A 24233-nucleotide genomic window follows, 5' to 3' on the forward strand; every position below is an offset into this window, starting at 1 on the left:
TGTGTGTCCTTTATTAGTTTATGAGTAAAAGTACTTGTAAAAAGATATAAGTTCTTTGTGCAGAAATTGGGATGTCGCAAAAGAAATTCTTATTAGTCCGTCAGTCACATAATTGAAAAAATATTAACCTTGTAATTTTTAATAAAAAAAAACTGAATGAGTCTTCAACTCAATGTATCGCCGTAATTATAAGAAAGTCTATTAAAAGAAAAAAATACGTGTTTAATATATTTTCACAATCTCCCGGATGGACTTTTTTAGTCCATCTGGGAGATTGTGATACATATTTATTGATACTGTAATATATGAAAAGGAAAGTAAAATATTTATTTTGGCATTAGTTGAAATCCTATGAAAAGATCCACATAAAACCAACACAGTTTCACTAAATTCCCAGTACATTAGTGAGTTATGACTTGTGTACTCATGCGAAAATCTCGAACACATTGGGGTATAAAGGATTAACTATAAGACCTTGTATAGGCATTGTAATAATACCGACATGCTTGTTAATAACCCTCTATCGTATGTTGTAATTTTTTATAAACAAAGTATAACGGTTAAAACCTATTTTTTGTAATACTACCTATATGGACCCATTCGCGGTAGAGGGTAAACGTTTTATAGACTCATCTTAAAGCTTTGTCAATTTCTTGTATCAGAAGTAAATAAAGAAACATTTACCTAGAATTCTGTGACCAGTGTCTTGTTTCAAAAATTGCGGTATATCAGTCGCTGATCGTTAGTAAAATGAGATCATTAGTCAAAGACCATGTTGTAATGAAACGGTACGGTCACGGTATATTATATATTTATATGTATATATTTTTTACATTCGAAAACAGGAATTTGTTTGTTGAAACTCTTTTAAACTAAACAAATAATTTAAAGTGGCATTTACTACAAAATACCGTAAAGTTGACCACATTGCTAGTTTTATCAGTTATTTACTTATTTTGGTGATTAAATCAACCCGAGGTTTTCTCGACGCCAACGTTCCGATCTACGGTAACTAATTCCATTTGCGGCAAGCCCTAGAAAATCCATAACTGCAGCGACTACCGGAACACTACAGCTCCATTGAGTGTATATTTATGCGACAATTTCTTGCAAGCGACTTAAACACAACCAAATTGCATGGCCGGCTATAAATTGTGGACAAATCCTGGTGTAAGACGCTTGTCTTATTCAAGGGCGACAAATAATTTACGTCCGGGGATATTTAAGATAGTCTTAGTGTGGATTGGTTTGTTAAAATGTAGAAATCATGTGATAGCTTTTGAAAACTCTTTATTTTTTTTAAGTATGCAGTATTTTATTATCACGTAACGCAAATGGTAGGTCAACTCTCACGTTCAGTGTAACCTGTGCCGAAACGTTAAGCAATCTATAAAATTGCTATATATTTCGCGTAAAATGTCGACAAAAAATATTTTTGATTATGAAATGAGAACGTTTAGGTAAATATTATGCAGTGTTTTGCATAATGGCTTTTAGGGCACTTAAAGTCAAATTACTAAGTTAACAGTTAACTCGCAATAAACTGAACTAAAACATGTTCAAATACATAAATCAATGAATTCAATGATTGCACAAAATTGTTCTAAACATGGAAAGCGTAGTTGAATATCTGTTAAAGAATTTTCATTTTGAATGCTCTACAGCAATGTAACAATTTTGAAATTATTTACGTTGCTATTGCAATATCAGATTTAGATCAAATTCCCAGTACCAATTTTAATTTAACAACTGTTTTTGGTATCCTGTCTTCAGTTAAGGCAGATAGTACAGATTAATAATAATTTCATGTTTCATAGAGATCGTTTGTTTAAAAACAAGCTCTTTTAATTATTTTACAGTTTAGTATTAGTAATTGGTAGCAGTATATTTAGTATTTGTAATTTGATTCGGACATAGTTTGCTAAAAAATGTTATTGAAAATAAAGAAACACAAAAATTTTGAGGTCAAATCAATCGTCTTCTTCCTTCAAACAACATCTGCAATGACCGCTTACCAACTAAATAATTGAATTATTCACATAAGTACATAAAAAAGGTTGGGTAAATATTAAAGAAAATGACTTGAACAATTCTTGTATTTTATAAGACTATTTCTAATTATGACATTTTGTTTCAGGGCGCCAACAACTGTCCAGATATGTATCGCAATATGCACTACACAGGTATTGAACCTCACATCTCTTTCACTGTACAGTTTCTGCACTCTTCTCAATGCATCGTGTTCCTAGTACGGAATGGAGCATGGACTTTTATGATTAGCAAAGCACTAACTAGAGTTTAATGTTTCGTATCAATTTGTTTTATAATCCTATAAAATAATTTTTGAAATTTTAATAAGCATTTTATTAAAGAAAACGAAAATTCTAGCAGATTTTTTATAAAAGTATCCTATATGGCAAGAATGATTCTTTTCTTGATATTCAAGCGCCGCAATATAAATTTAATTCATACTTTTTTGATATATTTAACTCAATGTAGTACTAGTGCCTATCAGAATTTTAACGTTTTTAAACTCTCGCGACTAGTACACATAATATTATAATGCAATCGCGTATAAGGCCCGATGCATTATAATATTATGTCAGTATTTTGCTGTCGCAGTAATTTCATCTATGTTTATTAAAATTGCCAATCCATCAATAAAGCTACAACTTTTAACTGATACGAAATATTAACCACGTTGCCTGAAAATGTCAATTCCTTTCACTTTTCCAATGTAATTTCAGCACGATACCGCGGCAAGAGACGTTCCAAAAAAAGTGTTGCATGCAAACGAAACGATAAACCAAAGAAATGTCACAAACCTAGGTATACACATTACACAAATATAGTTCGTATAATCACTTGATATTGTTGCCTACTTTAGTTATAAAATAATACCATTATTTGTTGAGACGACGTTTCAAGATAAGTGTTTGCCAAGAGGTTTCTTTAATACTGGTCTTTTAATAGTTCTAGTTCTTAAAATACCATCATTTTGTGGTACGTCAGAGTAAAATAAATGTATGACTTGACGTCTCAATTAATAATGGGCTATCGGTAGTATGATGATATTTTGGTTTGCTTTGCATTTGTATATATTGTACGATTAGCAGTCTAGATGACGAACGGTGCATCCCGTGTGATTGTGTGTTATGTGTTGTGGTTGTTGTATTAACCTAATTCTGCTTGTAAATTCAATGTATTGTTGTTAATACGCTTGATATTTTTATGTCTTTAAGGTATACAATGCATGTAATTTTGTAACCGTACATTTTAATCGTCTATCCAATATGGTAAGCGTTTGACTTAAGGCATAAATGTAAGGTGAGTTTGCAAATAGAACACACACATCGAAAATGACCAGCATAAATAACACTTTACTTTACGTTTGCAGCAACCCAATGGCCGAAGGAACACAACTTGCGGTACAGAAGCGTTGACGATATGTCTCTATCACAAAATTAACTTTATGTAACAAACAATTACTGAAGACAACAATAACCAAATATTTAGTTAGTAAGATGTAAAGTTACTTTTATCTATGCACTAAAGTATTTCACTACTGTCAAGCTCTTTTAAATAACTATTTTTCGAGATGACCGCAAACTACAAGCCAAAACTGCAGACTGCACAGCCGCTACAAGCAGTTTGCAGTTATGGCTTGCAGTCGCAACTCGTAATCTGCAGTTGCGGAATGCGGTGTGCAGTTGGGTTGACTAAAAGCTCGTGACTAAGAAGACCATTAAAATTGGGCAAACATGACTTCATAAATTGTTGAATATTGACAGGAGTGAAATAATTACGCGATTTAAAGTGTACTGAAAAATATTAGATTATCTAACTTAGAATAGTTCAGCCGCGTTGTTAATTGAAATTTAGTTAATTAATAGCATATATAACCCAAATAACATACGAACGTGTATTCTAAATAAGGCCGAAATATATAATATAGAAAGCAATGTTGTACTTGTTTGTAAATATAAATGTATAATCGATAGATTTAGACATCATTAACTTAGATGTAAAACAGCGTAACAGCCTATGGAAATGCTTTAAAACTTGCTTTTTAATACTAACTTGACGTCGCGACTGTTTGAATATGCTCATGTAAATAAATATGTAACCAAACAGCATATAAATAAAAATAGACATTAGATTTGACATTTGTTTTGTAATAATTATACCAGACATCACTCCCAGGCAAAAAAAGGGCAGACAAAAGAACTCAAATCAAACCTAAATCTGGCTTAAATATAACAAAAATTAGGAACTTACTAAAAAAAAGCAGAACTGTATCTTTATATTTAGATATGTATAAAATACGTAGCCTTGTATCCTACTGTACTCTTGAAAAAAAAGTAATTGCAAAGTAGATACTATTCTTGTTACTTGATCCCTGTATTAACCTAACACATAGGGACGCCGCACACTGACTACTTTTAGCATCGGCGATTGGCGTTTTAGTCGTTTTTCGGCAAAACGCGATCAGCATCGCGGCAGTCACTAAGTCGCCAAGTAGCCAGTGAGCGGTATCCCATATTGTTGCGTCCTAAACAATTCAAATTATCGATAATATAATCGTGATGTATGAAGTCTATTAAACGATGAAATTAGTTCTAAAATTATAATTATAAATCGTCAATTGTGTAGACAATATTTTCCATAAAACATACTGTTAATTCTTTAAGAAATATACTTATAACAAAGCTTCTAATTCCTAATATATCTTTGCTAACCTTACCTTATAAATACAGGTTACGTATAGAATATTAAATGTATATAGAATTGTATATACAATTTTCATTTTAAAATAAATAACTAAAAAGAGTATCATAATTCGTCCACACTGTAAAGTGTATTTACTGCAAGAATATACAAATAAGGCTTTATACATATATAGGGAATGCAATTAATAAATTGATATATAAAATGTATTCGTTTAGTAGTATAAATAATATATTAGATGACATACCAAAAAAGTTGATTTCAAAAATATTTTGGAAAAAAGAACATGATATTTAGAATTAAAATTGCTGTTTTTTTATATCTTTGGTATATTTTTACGCTTTACATAACATGTAACTAAGCTACAAATATAAAGCTTATAGGTTGGTATACATAGATGTAGACATAGTGTATCATTCGCAATACGATACTGTTTATATCAAAACTCCGGTACAATGAGTAGGCTATATAATTCGTTTTTTATTTTACTATATAGCTATACGATTATATAAGTAACTGTAATGTACCTATGGAATTTAATGTAGTAGTTTAGACGCCTGTGTTGTCTTTATGAGTTAATTAATAAAATGTTTATGACGAATATATTGTTTTATTTCAATTAACCACACTTCTTCTTCTTTTCGTATGGTTATTGGTCAACCTAGTGTCAAAGTTATACGAGCCGCCCAAAAGCCCAGCGCGGTTGCTTAAACCGCAAATCGTTTACCGACCGGTTAGTACAAACTTATTCTACTATACCCCTATCATTGATAAAATAAAAATCTTTTTAACATTTTCATGTAAAGCCCAAAAAGTCACGATATTTTTATGAGGATACAGCCAATTAAGTATAGTGAAGCTAATTTGATGTAAAAAAAAATAAACATTGCCTAACGTGTCAAATAAAAAATATAAGGACATAAACTGGTAACGTGGACAGAAATATTTTTAATATAAACGCAATCACTTCGCAATCATATACATACATAAACAACTATCGTCCATCCACGCTATTAAAAAAACTAATTTTTAACACAAGCTGCCAAGAACCAGACATAAATGTAGCTACATTTATTCGAACTACATTTTAACCTAATTCTACAATCCACCGTACAAGAAGCCCCGTACTACCTCCTTTCACAAACACACACGTAGACCAGTACCCAGTAGATTAGCCATGACACATTCAGAGAGGAAACGCCGCCGATACATACATATGTCGCGCGACGGATGTGTCCGCTGTCTGCGACCCCCCCTTCCTCCGGAACCGGGGCCCGCTATGACCGCCGTAGCAGTGCTACGGTTGCTACGCCGTAGTGCTGCTACGCCATAAGGCAATGCGTTATCGCGGCGGGGTATAGTGGGTATTATTTAGTTCAACGTTCAACTTAGCTGACTTATGATAAAAACGGTAACCGCTACTACGGTCGGTGGTGGTATCTATACCGACAGAAAACAAAATGTGGTACAGATTTTAGATATAATTCAGGTTGTGTATTTTACCCTTTTTTTAAGACGGCACAGTCTCTGTGACATTTTAATTCATACGATCATTTCTTTATTTTATTTTTGAAGTTCGAAATTATTCTGCCAAAAATAAGTAATCTTTACAAATAAAAACACACCGATATTAACCATCACTACCACTTTATTAACATATACTGACCATAAGGGATATTCAACAAATTATATTTTAACATGTCAATATGCACGCACCATTAATAATTTATTATTACATAACTCGCCTAATACTACATAATAGAGTACCATCAACGTCATTAATGCACATGTTCCACGGCGGAAGTCCCCGTTGTCCATATCTGTACCGGAAGTCTTCGCTCCAATGCTACCAACATCACGACTAACTTATACAATAACTGCTCGCAATAAACGCAGTTTAAGCGCAAATTAGTGTTATAGTTTAGCGGTAGTTAAAACATTTTACATGCAAATCAATTCTATATATTGTGTTTAAAGAAAAATATGAAACGACAAAAAATACTGTGTACGGAATGAGTGATCTTAAGTTCAAAAAAATTCGCAACGCGGTCTAGCTGCGCCTGATTGTTGTGCTTGTTATAAATAAGAATTATGGGATAGAGAGTGTAATTGGTATAATACATATATTTGGCAATCTTTCTAAACAAAATAAATGTTGACACAAACAAAATTGTAAATAATTTGAAAAAGCACAACAATTTCGTAATTCCCAATCGATTCTGTAACGCACTTTTCACAAATTTACAGTTACAGAAAAAATATGAATGCATAATTTACAGGTTATATTCATAAACAAGTTAGTATAAATACTGCACTGGCGCAACTACATACAAAACTTACGGCCGGAACGAAATTCAAACGAACATCTATTTTTAAACAACATTACGCATTTTGAAAAGTTATTAATGTCTGTGGTGGACCGAAGGCGGAAACTCCGCGGGCGGAAGTGGCCGGCGGCCATATTGTTTGCGGGTGAACTTCCGGTGCGACCGTCGCCACTTGTCTACCGCGAGTTGGTGCCTGCATTACACCACTTTAACATGTTTTTAAAGTTCTTTGGTTAACGCTGGATGTGTGAGTATGATGCTTTTTCAATGTGACTAATCTTTATGTGAAGGAAGTTTTAGAAGGCACGGTAACTCTTGCACGATCACATTTGCCTTTGTCGTTAGTTGTAATACTACGTTAAAAAATCTTAGTTCAAAACACTTTTAATTAAACTCACCAGGTTTTTTTTCTTTACAGCTCTGATAACGATACCTTTAAGAAAAGCATACATTAGTACTTTTGTTTTAATAAAACAACCTCTAAACAAAATTACACGCGAGCTATGTCGCTCAAATCAGCAATAGTAGACCAATTGGTACGCAGTCTGCTTCACTTCAAAGCTCAATTCAATAACTAAACTATCTTCGCAATGTCAATCAGCAAAAGATCAAGTTTCAAATGTAAGTAAACGGTGGTAGAACAAAACAAGTGGCTTGGAGACAATCTATGAGTTACGGCGCGGCTCGCTAAAAAGCCGTCTCGGTAATTTCATTGTATCTTGGCGTAACGCCGAAGTGAGCGGTGTAGAGTGGTAGCGTCTGCAGAATAATATGCCTTAAATAGCCCTCTATTTATTGTATTTTAAACAGGTAACGTTTTATTGATAGACGGTCCTGTATGCATTAATGTAAATAAAGGAAAAGTTTATAGGGATCGAACGTAGTGGTGTTCTTTAGTATTTGCTGTGAGCGAAATTTTATGGGTATCAACCTGTCAAAAGTGACATGCCTAAATAATATTAATTTGTTAGACCGCGATTGATAGCAGTACTTAGAGACATTCGTAAATTAAATATATTGTTTTTTTTTTTAAAGAAGGAAAGAACGATTCCAACAGTTTTTTTTCGCTGATCCTAGATTATTTCATATCCTTATATTAATATCCTTTCTTGTATCGTGACATTGAGATATTTCTGCCAACTCTGACACATTGCATTTTAACTTTAAAATAAAACTAGTGTACATTTTTATGCACACAGTACACTACTGGTTCGGCGCGCGTCACAAGTGAGTTATCGTTCATTGACGGCGTAATGCACTGCGTACAATGTTCATTACTCGCCAACAACTCACTTAGTGCATGGCCTTTGTGTGGCATACTGTTAGACAAGTTTTTTTTACTAAAAGCTAATTCTACGCGAGAGTTTAGGTTGTTATTTTTTCTATATATTCCGGTATAAAATTGGGCAAATAACTTTTGAATCAGGGTAGGTATTGCTTATATTTATTTTTGTATTATTCTTTACAATTTGACAACAAAATAATTGAAAATTTGACGAAATTAGTGAAAAGAACCATTTATGTTTTCCGCACATTTTTTTCTCTTGTTCACTGTCAGAATAAAGTTATGATTAGATAAGTAAAAAAAAAAAATTGCCTTTTTAAAAGCTGTAGCGCTGATTATAGTTTAATGAACCAAATGTTTAGGCACTTTTAATACAAAATTCGTAATTTACTTAAAGTGGCCGTGATAACAAAACAATCCTATTACTAATAAACAGGTTTTAACTTTTATCTAAATAGTAAATTCATTTAATCGTGTGACAAAATGCGGTAGTTTTGGTTGAATTTAATGTATTCTATATTTCTGTTCACAAATATAGTCAGGTAGTTTATTTACACTAAATAGGTACTATATCGATGTTGATTGGATTACTTGATTGTGCAGGCAACCTATCAGCTACGTATGTAAAATATAACAATAGCCTGATTACGAATATAATCGAATTTAATAGTGCTTCGTAAAATACTAGTACGCTAAACACTTGGAAACGAATTTACAATACATTCCTGAGTTTTTCCGTCCAGAAATGCTTAGTGATTTGCCCCGAGTTAGGAAGTTACGGATCTTGACCTGCGTGCCTCGAAGAGCACACAAAGCCGTCGGTCCTACGTCTGGTCGTGTCGGTTATCCCTACGTTAGAGTAAAGGAATAGAAAGGGTACCTGTGCCTGTGTATTGTTTACACACTTGTACACCATAAAGAAAGTCTTGCACAGTTGGCTGGTTTCAAGGAAACTGGCCGAAGTATTCAAATATTTGCCAGGATAGGTGAACATTAATTGATTACAAAACAAGGCTCAAAGTGTTCAAATACGAAAAGAGGATGCATCCGACTGCTATAAAATATAAATAATTTTATTTAAGAGAGATTAACCACACACATCCATTACTTAAGTAATAATTATTATGCATTGCATAACGTTTCAATAATATACAATAGTAACAAGTTTAGACTTAATTTGTAACAAAAATCAACGTATCAGTTGCACTTTTAATGGCATATAACCACATGACAATATACAACTTTTTCACATTTAGACTTTTAACCCTCCCGAAAAACATCCCATTCTGTACAGAGTCCGGTTCGTGACGTGTGGCACGCAGTCATCGGCCTGTCTGTTCCGCTCATCGGTCTCGCTAGTCTGTTTAGTCTCTCGTTGTTTATGCATCAGTCAACACACCATGTCTGCGGCTGTGTAGCCTGTTGTGGTACACTGAACATTTATGTACTTACATTTTTATATAGATGATGCCTTTCAATAGATAAACAGTAAATTTTGCAAACAGACTTACCCCAGGTTTTTTGAGGCACATTTAGCGGTAGTTTATCTATTCAATAGTGTCAAAACTCATATAAAAAAACACTATTGTATAAATAAACTACCGCCAAATGTGCCTGACACCTGGAGTTAGATAATATTATAAATTTTAAAGTTTATCTACCAACTACCGTAACACGGCCAAACCGATAAGATGGAAATAGGAAACTAAAACTGTTCATAATTTATTGTTCGTTTGAGCTAAGTTAAGATTTTAATTAATTATTATTTCAGTCCAGGCGGGCTATCAAGTATCTCAGTTGTCAAACATTTGACGTACACTAGCTGTCAACTGAGATACGCGATAAGCCCGCAGTGTAACTAACAAGCACACTAAATCTTACAGTTCTTTATATAAAACCCTTACTTAATATACATACCGAAAAGTAACAAAGGGTAAAATCCCAAGACATATACACAAACCTAACAAAATCCACGAATAGCCGGCAAATATCACATATAACTTCACAGATACTAACAATACAGATGAACAAATATTTCCCAAGTTCACGCACTATCTTCACTTCACACAAAAAAATAAGAGCTCCTTACAGAGCACATCGCGGCGTCGACCACTAATGACCTGTTAAATCACTAAAGAGACGGTTCTTTAAACAGTTCTTTAAAATATATAAAGTCTCTAACCCGCGCTTAGTCAACGCGGTGTACCGTCCTTATCACATTCGGAGGACTCCTTGCCACATGGTGGATCAATAATGGGTTAAATATATACTAATTTTAAAAGTTTTAACAAGTATACTTTTTGATTCCCGATCACGTGAAAACTACAAAATTTGATTTTTGAGAATTTTGGTACATAAAAAATCTACAACCTATAGTAACATATAACGAGAAGATTTTACACGCGAATTAAATCATAGGCAGTTTATTTATAAACAAGCAAATTCTAACAAAGATATCATAACACGAACCACAAATAGCCAAGATATCTCACAAGAAAGTTCCACAGTAAATACACGCACTATCTAAACTCCACACATAAATAAGTGTTTCCTTACAGAGCTCATCGCGGCGTCGACGGCTAATTACCTGTTAAATTACTAGAAAGACAATTATTTTAAACAGTTCATATATGAATGCAAAGTCCACAATAACAAATAGTGGACTCAAAGCTCTGTCTCATTTAAAAAGGCTTTCTTTTTCATCAATGGAACAGTAACAGTTTTTTGTTTAAAGACAACTAAATTCATAAAAGCGATGGATAGGCGTAGAAACTTGCTCTATAAAGAGACGATGCTCAGCAGCTACAACAGTCTGCCCGCCGTGACCAAGATCGGTGTTATTCAGTCAAAACATCAGATAATAAAAACAGCATACGTCAACTTTCGAATAGCGTAAAATACCCTATTATTATAAATAAGCTAAAACAGATATCATTACACCACAAATAGCTAAGTTATCTCACAAGAAAGTTCCACAGTAAATACACGCACTATCTAAACTCCACACATAAATAAGTGTTTCCTTACAGAGCTCATCGCGGCGTCGACCGCTAATTACCTGTTAAATCACTAGAACGACTAAATCCCTACGTGGAAAATGCGGACCTTACTGTTTACTGTGATTTACACTTGTGAATACTCTAACACAAATTAGGTAGAGATTGTATTGTTGAGAGGCAGCGGGTTCACGTTAATCCGGATTATTTTTGAGTAAATTTTATTTGTTGTGATAGCTTCCTTAATAAAGTTGTCAGCTTTTAATTTCATGGTTGCAGATGTTGTGCAAATAGCTAATGTAATGGTTTAGGTTACATGTTATGATTTCTTTGTATTTTTTTTTCTTTTGTTGTCTTCGAATCAGTTAGGGAGATAAGTTACTGCTGCGTGTAATTAAATTTAACGTAATTTTAGTTATAGAATAAATGTCATATTATTTGAGGCACTATTATTGTTAAAGTATTCAAACTGTTATGTCATTGCGACAGAAGTTATACTAAGTATATTATGTATTAATAAAATACAAGCATTACGTGTTTGATATATATATTGACAGAGAATGCCAAATCGTTATATGATTAATATATGGCATCTACCATAGAGTAGAAGGAGTTTAGGTGGAGTTTAGGTTCACCACATTTCTCCCCTCCTAACCTCTTAGCTGTTCTGCTGAATATAAGATGCAGCCAACACCTGGTTGAGGTGTCGGCGCCAGACATCGCCGTTGTCGGTGCGGATCTCATAATGAAGTCGGCCTAGACGTCTTGTGATAGTACCAAACTGCCAATAATATTATGTATTAATAAAATACGAGCATTACGTGTTTGATATATTTATTGTCAATTTGGCTGTACTTCTTCTCGCTATCCGATAGTGTTCTGGAAGCGAATGCTATCGGTCTTTCTGTTCCATCTGGGAGTCTATGTGATAGTACTGCTCCGATTCCCAGGCATTTGAGTTGTTAGGCGAAGTTCTGTATTCAATGTTGTAGTCAAATCCAGATAAGAAATGAGCGTAGTGGAATAATCGCATTGTACTCATTGCTGGTAACGTTTGATGTGGGTGGAAAATTATTGTCAGTGGTTTATGGTCTGTCACTAGGATAAATTTTCTACCGTAACAATAATAAAAGAACTTCTTCAATCCCCAGTATATGGCAGTAGCTTCTTTGTCAATTTGGCTGTACTTCTTCTCGCTATCCGATAGTGTTCTGGAAGCGAATGCTATCGGTCTTTCTGATCCATCTGGGAGTCTATGTGATAGTACTGCTCCGATTCCCAGTGGAGATGCGTCTGTTGCAAGAACCAAGGGCCTCTTGGGATCAAAATGTATAAGTACTCTTTCGCTTAGAATTTCTTTTTTAATGTGTATAAAGCTCTGTTCGCATTCTGTAGACCATCGAAAACTAGATTCTTTCTTGAGTAAGTTGTTCAGTGGATTCGTGATCGATGATAGGTTGGGTATAAATTTGTTGTAAAAATTTGCCATTCCAAGAAATGTCCTCAATTCTGCGGTGTTGACTGGGCGTTCTGTTTTAATTATTGCGTTAATCTTTTCTCTGTTTTTGTGTAGACCTTCTTTGTCGATAGTGTGTCCCAAATAGTCGATGCTTGTTTTGAAAAAGTGGCACTTATTTTTGTTTACTCGTAAGTTACTTTCTTTTAGTTTGTCTAACACGAGCTTAAGTCTCTGTAGTAATTGTTCTTTGTTGATGCCTTGAATGATGATGTCATCAAAGAAACATTTTACACCTTCGAGATCTTGAAGGAGTTTATCCATAAATTTCTGCCAAAGGCTCGGCGCGACCTTAACGCCGAACATTAGGCGGTTCACCTTAAAAGTGCCTCGATGCGTACTTAGTGTTTGTAGCATTGCGCTTTCTTCATCCATTGTCATGTTGAGATATGCCTGGGTGATGTCGAGTGTACAGAATAGTTTACCTCCGTTCATCTCTGCAAATATATCTTCTATCATAGGTATTGGATATTGTTCATCTTGTATGACTTTATTTAGTGTAACTTTATAATCAGCGCACAATCGGATACTCCCATTCGGTTTGACAACTGGTACCACTGGAGTACCCCAATCAGAGTGGTCGACTTTCGTGATGACACCCTGTTTGCATAGTCGCTCGATCTCTTCATCCACTTTGGTTTTTAAAGCGTACGGTATTCTACGTGGTTTGATAAAAATTGGTCTTGTGTTTTCTTGTAGATTTAAGTGTCCTCTGTAATTGGGTATTTCGCCTAAGTCGGATCGAAATACTGATGTCTTGTAAAGTTCCAAAAGCTGGTCTAATTCTATATTTTCGGATTGCTGTAAGGTTTTTATGTCTGCTAAATTTAGAGTTTCGAGTTCTTTCATCCAACTCCGGCCAAAAACGGGGTCAACGTTGTTGTTGATGAGGTATAATTTACCGTGGAATTCTTTTCCTTGGCATCTGCATTGAACGTATGCAACACCTGCAGGTTCGATTACTTCGCCGGTGTATGTTTTGAGTTTTATATTAGTTTTACAGATTCTTTTGCCGATTTTCAATTTTCTGTAGTCTCGTAATGACATAGAAGTAAGTGTGGCTCCAGTGTCAAATTCCATTTTCATCTTAGCATGTTCAATGTGTACCGTTATCATGTATTTTTCGGATGTTTCACCAGATATAACATTAATATCATTCCATTCATCATCATCGCTTATCGCTGAGTCGTTTAATTGATTTATATCCGGTGTAGTCTTACTGGGCTTCGCATCTGAGCGCCGTTGTAGACACACACTAGCTAAGTGTCCGACCTTCTTGCATTTATAGCATGTTATGTTTATAGCGCTACATTTCTTGGTTTCGTGATTTAAACCACAGCGGAAACATTTCCCTTTTAAATCTCTTGGTGTGATTCCTCTAAAAGGAGATTTTTTTGGATTATTGTAGGAATCAGTGGAAATTTTATTGATATTGTCACTACTTGGTTGTTCATTCGGAAGCATTGATGTATTTTCTGCTTTACTCATTTCAATAGATGTTGCAATCTGTGTCAGGTGTTTAAATGTACATACTGTTCGGTCTTGTAAAATTTTTGTACGTGCGTCGCTATCTTTCAATCCTCTTATGAGTTGAAGAGATAAAAAGCTTTCTGAAATGTTTTTCTGGCAGTGTTGACATTTAAATTCGCAGTTGGTAGTGAGCTTTTTTAAATCTACGGCGTATTGCGCTACTGTTTCATCCGATTTTTGAGTTCTCGATATAAATTTATGTTGTAGAACCCATTTGCTAGGTTTTGGGTCTAAGTAGTCGTCAAGTGTTTCAGTAATTTCGTTAAATGTCTTATTAAATGGTTCGTCTGGTGCTATTAAATCACATAATTTTTCATGGAGTTCTGGTGATAATGTAGACAGAAGAATATTTGTCTTCATGTGGGGCTCAGTAATTTCATTAAGTCTAAAGTACACTTCCAGACGTTTTTTAAAGTTATTGAACGTTTCTGATTCATGTAAAGGATTAAATTGTATTTTTGGTATAATGTTATGGTATTGGTATATTCTATGTTGGTCTTCCTGTCGCTGACCTTGAATAATGTTTTTTTTTGTTAAAAGTTTTGATACTAAAATAGTGTGAAGTTCTTCGAATTCGTAGCCGTAATTTTGTTCGTGTAAATACGCTGTTTCATCGTTATCATCTATGGTTTTGTTTTCTATCTTCTCTTGTAACTCTCGCAGTGCTGTTATGGTGTCCTTCAAGGCTGCGGAGCGAGCGGTGATGTCCTCGTCAGACATCGTCGCCCTCTGCTCGATGTAGGTATCGAGTCTGGTGAGCATCCCACGTAGGGTGCTCCGTTTTTTACGTAATTTTTCCATTTAGGTTCAGTTTTTTTTTTTCTCGTCGCCAATATTATGTATTAATAAAATACAAGCATTACGTGTTTGATATATATATTGACAGAGAATGCCAAATCGTTATATGATTAATATATGGCATCTACCATAGAGTAGAAGGAGTTTAGGTGGAGTTTAGGTTCACCACAAAGTACAATATGTTTTTTAAGTACGACTTATTTATAACACGCAGAAACCCAGATAAATTTCATTTACATCCTTACAGTGCAGCTATTAATTATATTATTAACCAAAGTTTTTGTCTAAAAAACATGACATTAACCACAAAACACAAAGATAAAGACAAACCACCAGAATAAATCACAAATTAATTGAACAAACCCGTTCCGCTCACCACTCAGCCCGTTACCTTAACAACACGGTCCCGACCGCGGTCGCCCGCCGCCCAAATGGAATTGAAACTGTGACAATCCAGTTTGCGCACTGCACTTTTTCTTTACACCATCGAGATTTGATTGAGTTCGTCTCCACTTTATGCTACATTCGTTTGGACTCAAAGAGATGACGGCTCTCTCGGATCGATGTCGGGGTACAATAGGTTTTGTTGGGCACATGAATGTTAGTGGCGCCTTTGTTTTGTGTCCTTTGACTCATTGGAGAGCTGGTGTTGGAACTATGTGGTGTGAGGATGGGATAGAAGCGATAGGTATTTTGGTCGGGTATTGTTTATTCTTGGTTTTTTGACTACTATAAGAAATAAATCTATACTAAAATTATAAAGCTGAAGAGTTTGTTTGTTTGAACGCGCTAATCTCAGGAACAACTGATGCAAATTGAAGAATTATTTTACTGTTGGATAGCATATTTATTGAGCATTGATCACGCTACGACCAAAAGGAGCAGAGTGCCGGTAAAAAAATCCGCCAAGTTGCGCGGGCCAGCTATTAGAAAATATTTGTTCTGATTGTTCCTATATTTGATACTGGAACTTCGTTTATCTTTTTGCTTTAAAATAGTTTTGGTGACATAACTGTAAAATCATGACAGAAAGTGTCTCACATTCATAATATAAATATGAAAATGGAGCCTAAGAATATGTTTCTGTATTACATACAAACAAAACTTCAACAGAGTTGAACAATAGCTCGATTCTCTATTACTATTGACTACCGACAACCGGCTTGTCATCGAGAAATATTGTACGGAAATCTGATCAGCGCCTCTGACGGGCGTCGTAGGAACTATTTTGGCAGAACATCCTAAATGTCAAATTTTCACAATTTTTACAATCGCGCTACTGAAACAAAGAGAATATCTCTGCTACTATTTTTCTGTCTATAGACTGACAACTTATCACATTTATTTGTATCAAAACAACTTAAGTCATGTGTTTAGCTCCGAATTATCATACTAAGCATATCCTAATACCGATTAATTCCAAAGCTGTGAGAACGAAGAGCAAGGAGTGAAAGTAAGCACACACTTTACCATATTTCGCTTTGACTTACAACTGCGCGGCAACATGTGTCGATAATTACGTATTCTTTCTGTATGAAGTAGCTTATGTGAATACGATTGTCGCAGATTTAAGAAACAGAAAAATGTTATAAGAACACTGAGTTATTTACATTCCTAATGTAACTATATTGATTTGATGAAATGGTTCATAGTTTACTTTAAGATTATTATACTCATTTCCCAAATAAAGTCACAGCAGGCAATAAATGCAATCTGTGCCGATCAAAGTTTTGAAGTCTGACTTTTATATTTCTGCAAGCCTCGTTATACATATCTTGACTTTTTGTCTTTTGATTTGACTTGAAATTTACTTAATATGACAATACAATTTTCTCTTATCCTAAACAACAAACTGAAGTTCAAACAGACATACAAAACTACATAATTATTATCACAAAGCGTCCAAATTAAACACACACACCTCAAGCAGAACTGTTGGTAATTTATGCGTTTAATTTCGCGATATACTTGCTGGAATGGCGTATGGAAAACTCGCTTACATTCGTTTAATTTATGGCTAAAAAATATTTTACCCCGAGCTTAATATTGTCGCTTACCGCACTGAATTCGGCACTGCCTTAGCCGTTTTTATGATTTATTGGTTGCTCGAATATACATGTGTTTTTATTGAAATAGGGAGTGCATTTTTTGTTTTGGAAAGTTGCTTTGTTCACGCGTACGGGTGTTGGAATGTACACTCAATGTTGAACTCGTATCAAATATAACGAGTGGAATAATGGTATAGAATTTTCGGTAATATTTAAGTAGTTATGGGAAACTTTGTTACTAAAATATGGAAAATATAGCTCTATTCTGTTTAAATGAGTTTATAGTCGAGTAGTAACATAGATGCGAAAAATTAGACTATCAAACTGTTATTCGCTCTTTTATACCAGAAGACGAAAAACACCGCTAGTTAGTAATATTATTCAATGGTTAACACTAACAATCAAGTTTATATCTCAATTTAACTAAGTTACACCAGGTAAAAATTAACTTCTTCTGAACAAAAAAAAGTCCAGAAATAAGTCACATGCACTTACATCTCCTGAACAAAGATACAGAAATTAACTAGTCAAAACTAAGTTATATCACTATTAGTTTATAAATAACAAAACACTAGTCAACCCTTTAAACTATCGAGTTGTACACATAATACTAAGATCCCACTACACAAATTCTACTCCACAACCCACCGTTAAACCCAAAACCAAACATATACATGGAAACATTCAAATTAAAGGCGTATTGCGAATAATAGGTCGATAAACATCGTTCATTACGAGTCTCGGCGTAAACCTCGGTTTAAGTACAACATGGCTTCTTGCTTATTTTCTGTTGTTGCGCCTCAAATTGTCGACACTTGAACGCAGATTAGCTTCGTTACCCCGCGGCGGAGCGTACCTGCTCTAGTGATGGGACGTGGAATATCGATAGACGTTTTAATTATCTCTTTAAAACTTTAGCGTGAGCGGAAATTTTGTTATTTGTCGACAGGGCAGATTATTATGAACCTTTATATAAACTTGGAGTATAATAAATTGTGGAAGTCTCTTACAGTTACTGGTATAGTCAAGTGAAAAGTAGTTGCTAGCGATATTATAAATAAATTTTAAATCTTGTAAAGCTTGTATGCTTATGACAGAATGAAGTACACCTACCTAAGGACCTAAGGAATTAACATAGTTTTAATAGTTTGATGTATAATCAATTATATAGTAAACTACTCTATCCCTTAGTGTAAACAGGTTAGTCGAGATTACTTATTGTGACTGCTAAAGTGTTAGTTTGATAAAAATATAGAAATACTTATTTAAAGAAATGTGTAATTACAAATTCCCATTTTCTTATCAAAAACTCGTCAAATATTGTCCACTCATCCTCGAAAATACGACATATAAAAATCAAGTTTACCTTCAAAAGAAGAAAGTCATAAGACACCATTAGCACAACACCACTTAAGCCTGTCTAGCACTGAGATACGACATGTATAGCAAGGAAACGTCGGCTTAACGTCACACGGTGTGACCGAGATTGACACAGTAACATATTCCGGTAATCAAGTCGTTAGTTACTGCACCTAATGGCTGTATTGTGGCCAGTGTGTGTCACTAATGTACGTACCTAGTGTATGGTGGACGTACGCTTATGTATAGTGAAGGATGTGGAATATACGAGGGAAAATAGAACTATGATGTCGAATTTAAACAGATAAATTTGAGTAGCTTGTTGAAAACATTTTGATAGAATTTGAGTAGTGCTCACTAAACCACAAGGTTTATGCAAAAATGTAGGAAAAAATTATGACATCTTTTCAGGTAAACTTTTAAGAATAGGTGATTAATTTTCCAATTTCATTAGAATGTGAACCTGTCAGATATAAGTGAGTAAGGCTAGGTGCTATTGGAACGGGTGCTCTAGATGAACTACCTCAAATTTTCGGTATAGACATTTTTACAGACTGTCCAATGTGTTGAAGTTCAGTTTTGCACTTACCTTTACACGTTTTGGTTACGCCCACGAACACATGATTGCAAGAAAACCTTTATATGAATCGACAATTCAACGTCCCATCCCTATGTTTCCAAGTGGTCGCGCGAGGAACCTCGTGGAATAATGATTTCTTTGAGTCCCCCACTGTTTGAAGTGCACACCATTACTGGCTCTCAGATACGTTTGTACTCTGTACTTAATAGCGGATCTCAATGCCAGCTATAATTGTTTTCCTTACCTTTGTGAGGTAAAAATCATGTTTACGAGGCAACGAGCTCTCTTTGTGAATCTCACCGTCTGATCTTATCTTGAATATTTAGTGCGTAAGTCTCGATGGAATTTGTATAAAGAATTCACAGAAATACTTTCATATCTAAACAAAAATATGGAATCTATTCACTATGACTCTTCAAACGTGACGAAAGATATAAATATGATTTCTATTACCTTTAACTTATCCCGAAAATCTAACAGTCTGCATTTGATTACAAAATACACTGAACTATAGCACTGTTTTGGTGCAACAAAGGCTTGCTTCTTATAGTTGATAAACGTTTCATCGTAAACAGTAAATGATTGTGCATAAAGCATCTGTTTTTCTATTCTAATCATCAATATGTACACTATTAGACCAAAACTATGCATCTACTTCCACCTATTGTTAAAAACGTTAGTTTACGAACGAAGATCAAACAAAATTCTTCGGCGAAAAATTCTCCGTCAACAAAATTGTAAACAACAGAGAATACATAGAGAGACAATGAACAATGTTCGCAGTTACCCTTTGTGCGTTGTGAAGCGATGTGTGTAGTCCTTAGTGCCAATGAAGGAACAAGTCAAGACTAAAGCCGTGTTAAACATGTACACTTATCACGTGAAAGAAATGTTTTTCGTCAGCACTTGCAAGAAAGTGTTTCTGAAGATAGCGATTTACGTATCGTTTGTCGTGTTTGGAATAGTGCTGATGATTATACCACATCTTATAGCTATGAACCAACATGTTCTTCATCGACCAGCAAGATATACATCCGATTTGAAGTATATTCTGTTCTGGAGCCAGCCGAAAAGGCCACATCGAGGACATTTCTTCACAAACAGAACCCCAGAGTTTCCATCAGGACAGAAAGCATTCATAGATCAGAACTGTCCAAATATCAACTGCTACATCACTTATGATAGACATTTTATGAAATACGATGAAAGTTTTGACGCAATAGTATTTGAAATAGATGAAGTAAAAAGAATGAACATAGATAGCCTCAATTTGACAAGGTCTCCCGATCAAATCTACATATTCAGGTCTTCAGAATCTCCAGAAAAATATCCTATATGTGAACATGGTTTTGACAGGTTCTTCAACTGGACATGGACATACAAACTTAATTCCGATATTCCGCATCCATTTTTCAATATATACGGTGACAAAAAGACTGTGGTTGGACCACGAAATGGTATGAAATGGATTGAAAAGATGAACCGTGCTGGTCATAATACTAAAACAAAACACAAGAATAAAGCAGTCGCCTGGGTTCTTACCAAGTGTAAACTGAAGACTAAACACCAGGATTTTATAACAGAACTTCGAAATGAGTTAAAAGGGTACAATTATACCTTAGATATCTTCGGCCCGTGTGGTCAATTGAAGTGTCCAGATAATAATGTAGCTAAATGTCATAAGAAAGTAGAGAAGAACTACTTCTTCCAGTTAATTCTAGAGGAGTTTATGTCGGATGATTACGTTACGGATAATATTGTGACCGCGATGTCACATTTCACTATACCTATTGTTTTGGGAGCTGGTGATTATCGAAAGTGAGTAAAAATTATGTTTTCATCGAAGCATATTCCCTTTTAACAATTTCTTTTTTAAAACCGTTTTGCGGGCACTAAAAACAAATAAGGATGGTTAAGATCTCAGTCATCAAACTATTAATTGGCTATAGTACTTTTTAGGTTAGAAAAGGGAAGGATGCACTAAAAAACAGTTTATCAACCAAAAAAATTGCAAAAGACATTTATCAGCAGCAGTAATCAATAGTCAATATTTATTTTCAAAAACCTATAATATATTTTTCCTTTTACAGTTTCCTACCACCAGGTTCCTACCTCAACGCTCAAGCATTCGACATGAAAAAACTAGGCGCTCTCATCGACTACCTTATCAAGAACGTGGACATGTACGAATATTTCTTCGACTGGAGAAACCATTACTACTTCAAAACAAACCCCAGGTCCTTGGTGTGTGACCTGTGTAAGAAACTCAACGGTCATAACAAAACAGTAAAGACTTATAAGCATTTCCGTTACTGGTGGGAACCGGACTACAAAGATGTTTGTCAAAGAATACGTTTGTATAAAATGTTTAATAATGAAAAGAAATAAATATTCATTGATTCGACCATAATAATAACTAAGCTTAAGTGTCTTGAGGATTACAGATATAAACATTTTACTATTGTTAAGTTTCCATAAGAAGTTTGACAAAGATTAAATATATAGAAATTAGATAAAATTAAATTTTAGTATTATTTTGTAAGACTGAAATTTTATGTAATACCGAAATATACCAAAGGATACTACTTCAGAGTATATAGTATTTCCATATTTCAATAACGATGTAATGATGATAGCTAAAAATCACAAACAATGTGTAAAGAAAAGTTGCCATAGAGAAAAGGATAAGTAATATAGTGATATATTTTCCAAATACTTAAACACAAATACCCAACAGTGTCACCAATAACCAATTCTATAAAAACACACCTAACAAAAGGCTTCATTTAATCCATATTTTCACCCCACATTCAATTTAGCATTAAAAGGAGTGCCGATATCACTCTCAGAGGACGCATCTGTGATCGACGTCCTCCGAGATTTATTATTGAATACTTTTTAGCTTTCTTATTCACTCACAATGAGGGAACATCTATCTTCTTTACATTTCTATGTCTTGTTCGTCTTATTTCGTTTGCCATCGCTTTGTTATGGTAAGGCTTTTGGAAGTGCATTCGTTTTCGTTTGTTTGGAGAAAAAAGATCGTAAATTGTTTTTTGAAACAAACAGTTGAATGCTTATTGTTTGACGCTGATATGGAAGAGATAATTGATTTCCTTCCTACAAGTAGCTGATACAATATATTTACGAAGGTTAAAACAGCAAAAATCTGTGAAAATATCCGTCAAATATATTCATTAAGGCAAAGATTACAAGTAGCAGCAGAGTGGTGGTTACATTTGGAGCAGTCGTAAAACTTCAAAACTTTAGGAATTTTAGACAAAAAACGTGTAGGTAATAAGGATAAGGTACTGCCTTCTTGTCAATGGTAAAGAAAGGGTCCAATTACCGTCTAAAATATACCTACAGAGCTTTATCACTTCTTGCCAGTCAAGTCAGTATTATAGTGCAACTACGATATTACGATAACAAGTAATACTTAAAGCAAGAGTAATATATTAGCCTTTTCTTCCAAGCTATGTTGGAGTCGGCTTCCAGTCTCACCGGATGCAGCTGAATACCTGTGTTTTACATGGAGCGACTGCCTATCTGACCTCCGCAACCCAGTTACCTGGGATAACACGATATCCTTCGGTAAGACTGGTTGTCAGACTTTCAAGCTTCTGATTACTGTTAACGACTGTCAAAGATCCTCGAAAATGACAGCCGAAACACGGAGGAACTCGATATGTATAAGATGGTCACCCATCCACGAATCAACCTCGGCAAGCATGGCATAACCTCAGAGATCGATCCGCGCGGCTGTTGTTAACTAAGCCACGAGCTCCTCTTGAAGCAAGAGTAAGTGTACTGAAAATACTTTATGAGTTGCCTTATAATCTGAAACTTACCTTTTTGTTAAAGATAAGTTCAGTGTTGGATTTATATGCACTTTATTTACCTTTAAAATAAGTTAAACTATCTTTTAGTAGATTAAACGAATAAATATTTGCAAACGTCACCGCTTTATTATCACAGAGCAATAAACATAACAGGTCATTATTTATGCTTATCTCAAGGATCACACTGCGAGCGATACCACACAATTATTATTAATCTCAATTTTAACATTCGGTGCTTTATAATAAATTGCATAGCACATAGCTCATTCATTACCACCGCAAATAAATACCGCAAAGGGAAACAATGGAATGACGTTTTTGAGGATTCTCCCGATTGGTGGGTTAAAATGTTGAAGCTTATGCCATTGTTGGTGACATTTTAGTTGTACTGCATACTTTGAATGTAATTTGCAATAAAATTGTGTTATTTAGATTATTTAATGCTGTTACTTGTGGTAACATTCACATCTAATTTCACTATTGCTTTCATCACCATTGGGTTACTTTTCGTCCAACTACGTTGGAGTCGGCTTCCAGTCTCACCGAATGCAGCTTTTAGGTACCAAAAGTGAACGAGCATGAATTCAATTTTCAAACCATATTTTAGTATCAAATCCACGTCGCTAAATAAAAAATTACTATGGTAAACGAAATAATTATACACTTTGATTTTAGTTTAATATAATCATAGTCATCCTATGTATATTTAATTACAATAAAAACTGTAAAGACAAATAAGACAATCTATAAATCAAGAAGAATCATAAACGATACAGCAGTTGAGACTTTAATATTTTTCCTTCTACGATCCAATACTTCATCAGGACATAGTCACCCTGACGAGATTATATCACGAGCAGGCAGCAACTTTGAGCCCAATCGGTCGCCTGGGACGCAATCAGTTATTTAACGCGGCCCACAGCCTCACCGCTGTGTAACCGAGTCACTTCAGATACACCCCCTGTGTGCTTATACCATGTTATCAACATCTATTATAGAATTTATGTCAGGTTAATTCATCTATGAATGTAATACACTCATTGCTTATGCCCACTTGTAAAAATAATGTCTTAACATAATATGTATGTATCACTTTACAATAACCAAAATTTGTTCAAACATTTTCACGAAAGAAAAATAGGTAAATACATTTAAATTGCTACTATGCATCAGTCGGTTTCACATCGATAAATTATGGTCCACTAACAACTAAATCGTTATCGC

The 24233-nt window shown here is 34.6% G+C and overlaps 2 protein-coding genes across 3 annotated transcripts in view; both read left to right on the forward strand.

The window, feature by feature from the left end:
• The window catches only part of LOC142980622 (carbonic anhydrase-related protein 10-like), a 66928-nt gene extending 61599 nt beyond the window's left edge, over positions 1 to 5329 (forward strand). Inside the window, exons 10-12 of one of the 2 annotated variants that reach the window (XM_076126109.1) lie at positions 2138 to 2183; positions 2748 to 2829; positions 3398 to 5329. In XM_076126109.1, coding sequence (XP_075982224.1) covers positions 2138 to 2183; positions 2748 to 2829; positions 3398 to 3443 — 174 coding nt within the window. In that variant the 3' untranslated portion in view covers positions 3444 to 5329. The remainder of the gene's footprint in view (positions 1 to 2137; positions 2184 to 2747; positions 2830 to 3397) is intronic. The other variant, XM_076126110.1, reaches the window with a different exon arrangement.
• A 14645-nt stretch (positions 5330 to 19974) lies between these two features.
• LOC142980752 (alpha-(1,3)-fucosyltransferase C-like) lies at positions 19975 to 21555 on the forward strand. The gene is made up of 2 exons (XM_076126329.1): positions 19975 to 20985; positions 21258 to 21555. Exons 1-2 carry the CDS (start codon positions 19997 to 19999, stop codon positions 21553 to 21555), a joined length of 1287 nt encoding a protein of 428 aa, XP_075982444.1. The 5' UTR covers positions 19975 to 19996.
• Positions 21556 to 24233: the final 2678 nt, after the last annotated feature.

This window comes from Anticarsia gemmatalis, chromosome 18 (assembly GCF_050436995.1).
Source record: "Anticarsia gemmatalis isolate Benzon Research Colony breed Stoneville strain chromosome 18, ilAntGemm2 primary, whole genome shotgun sequence".
NCBI lineage: Eukaryota > Metazoa > Arthropoda > Insecta > Lepidoptera > Erebidae > Anticarsia > Anticarsia gemmatalis.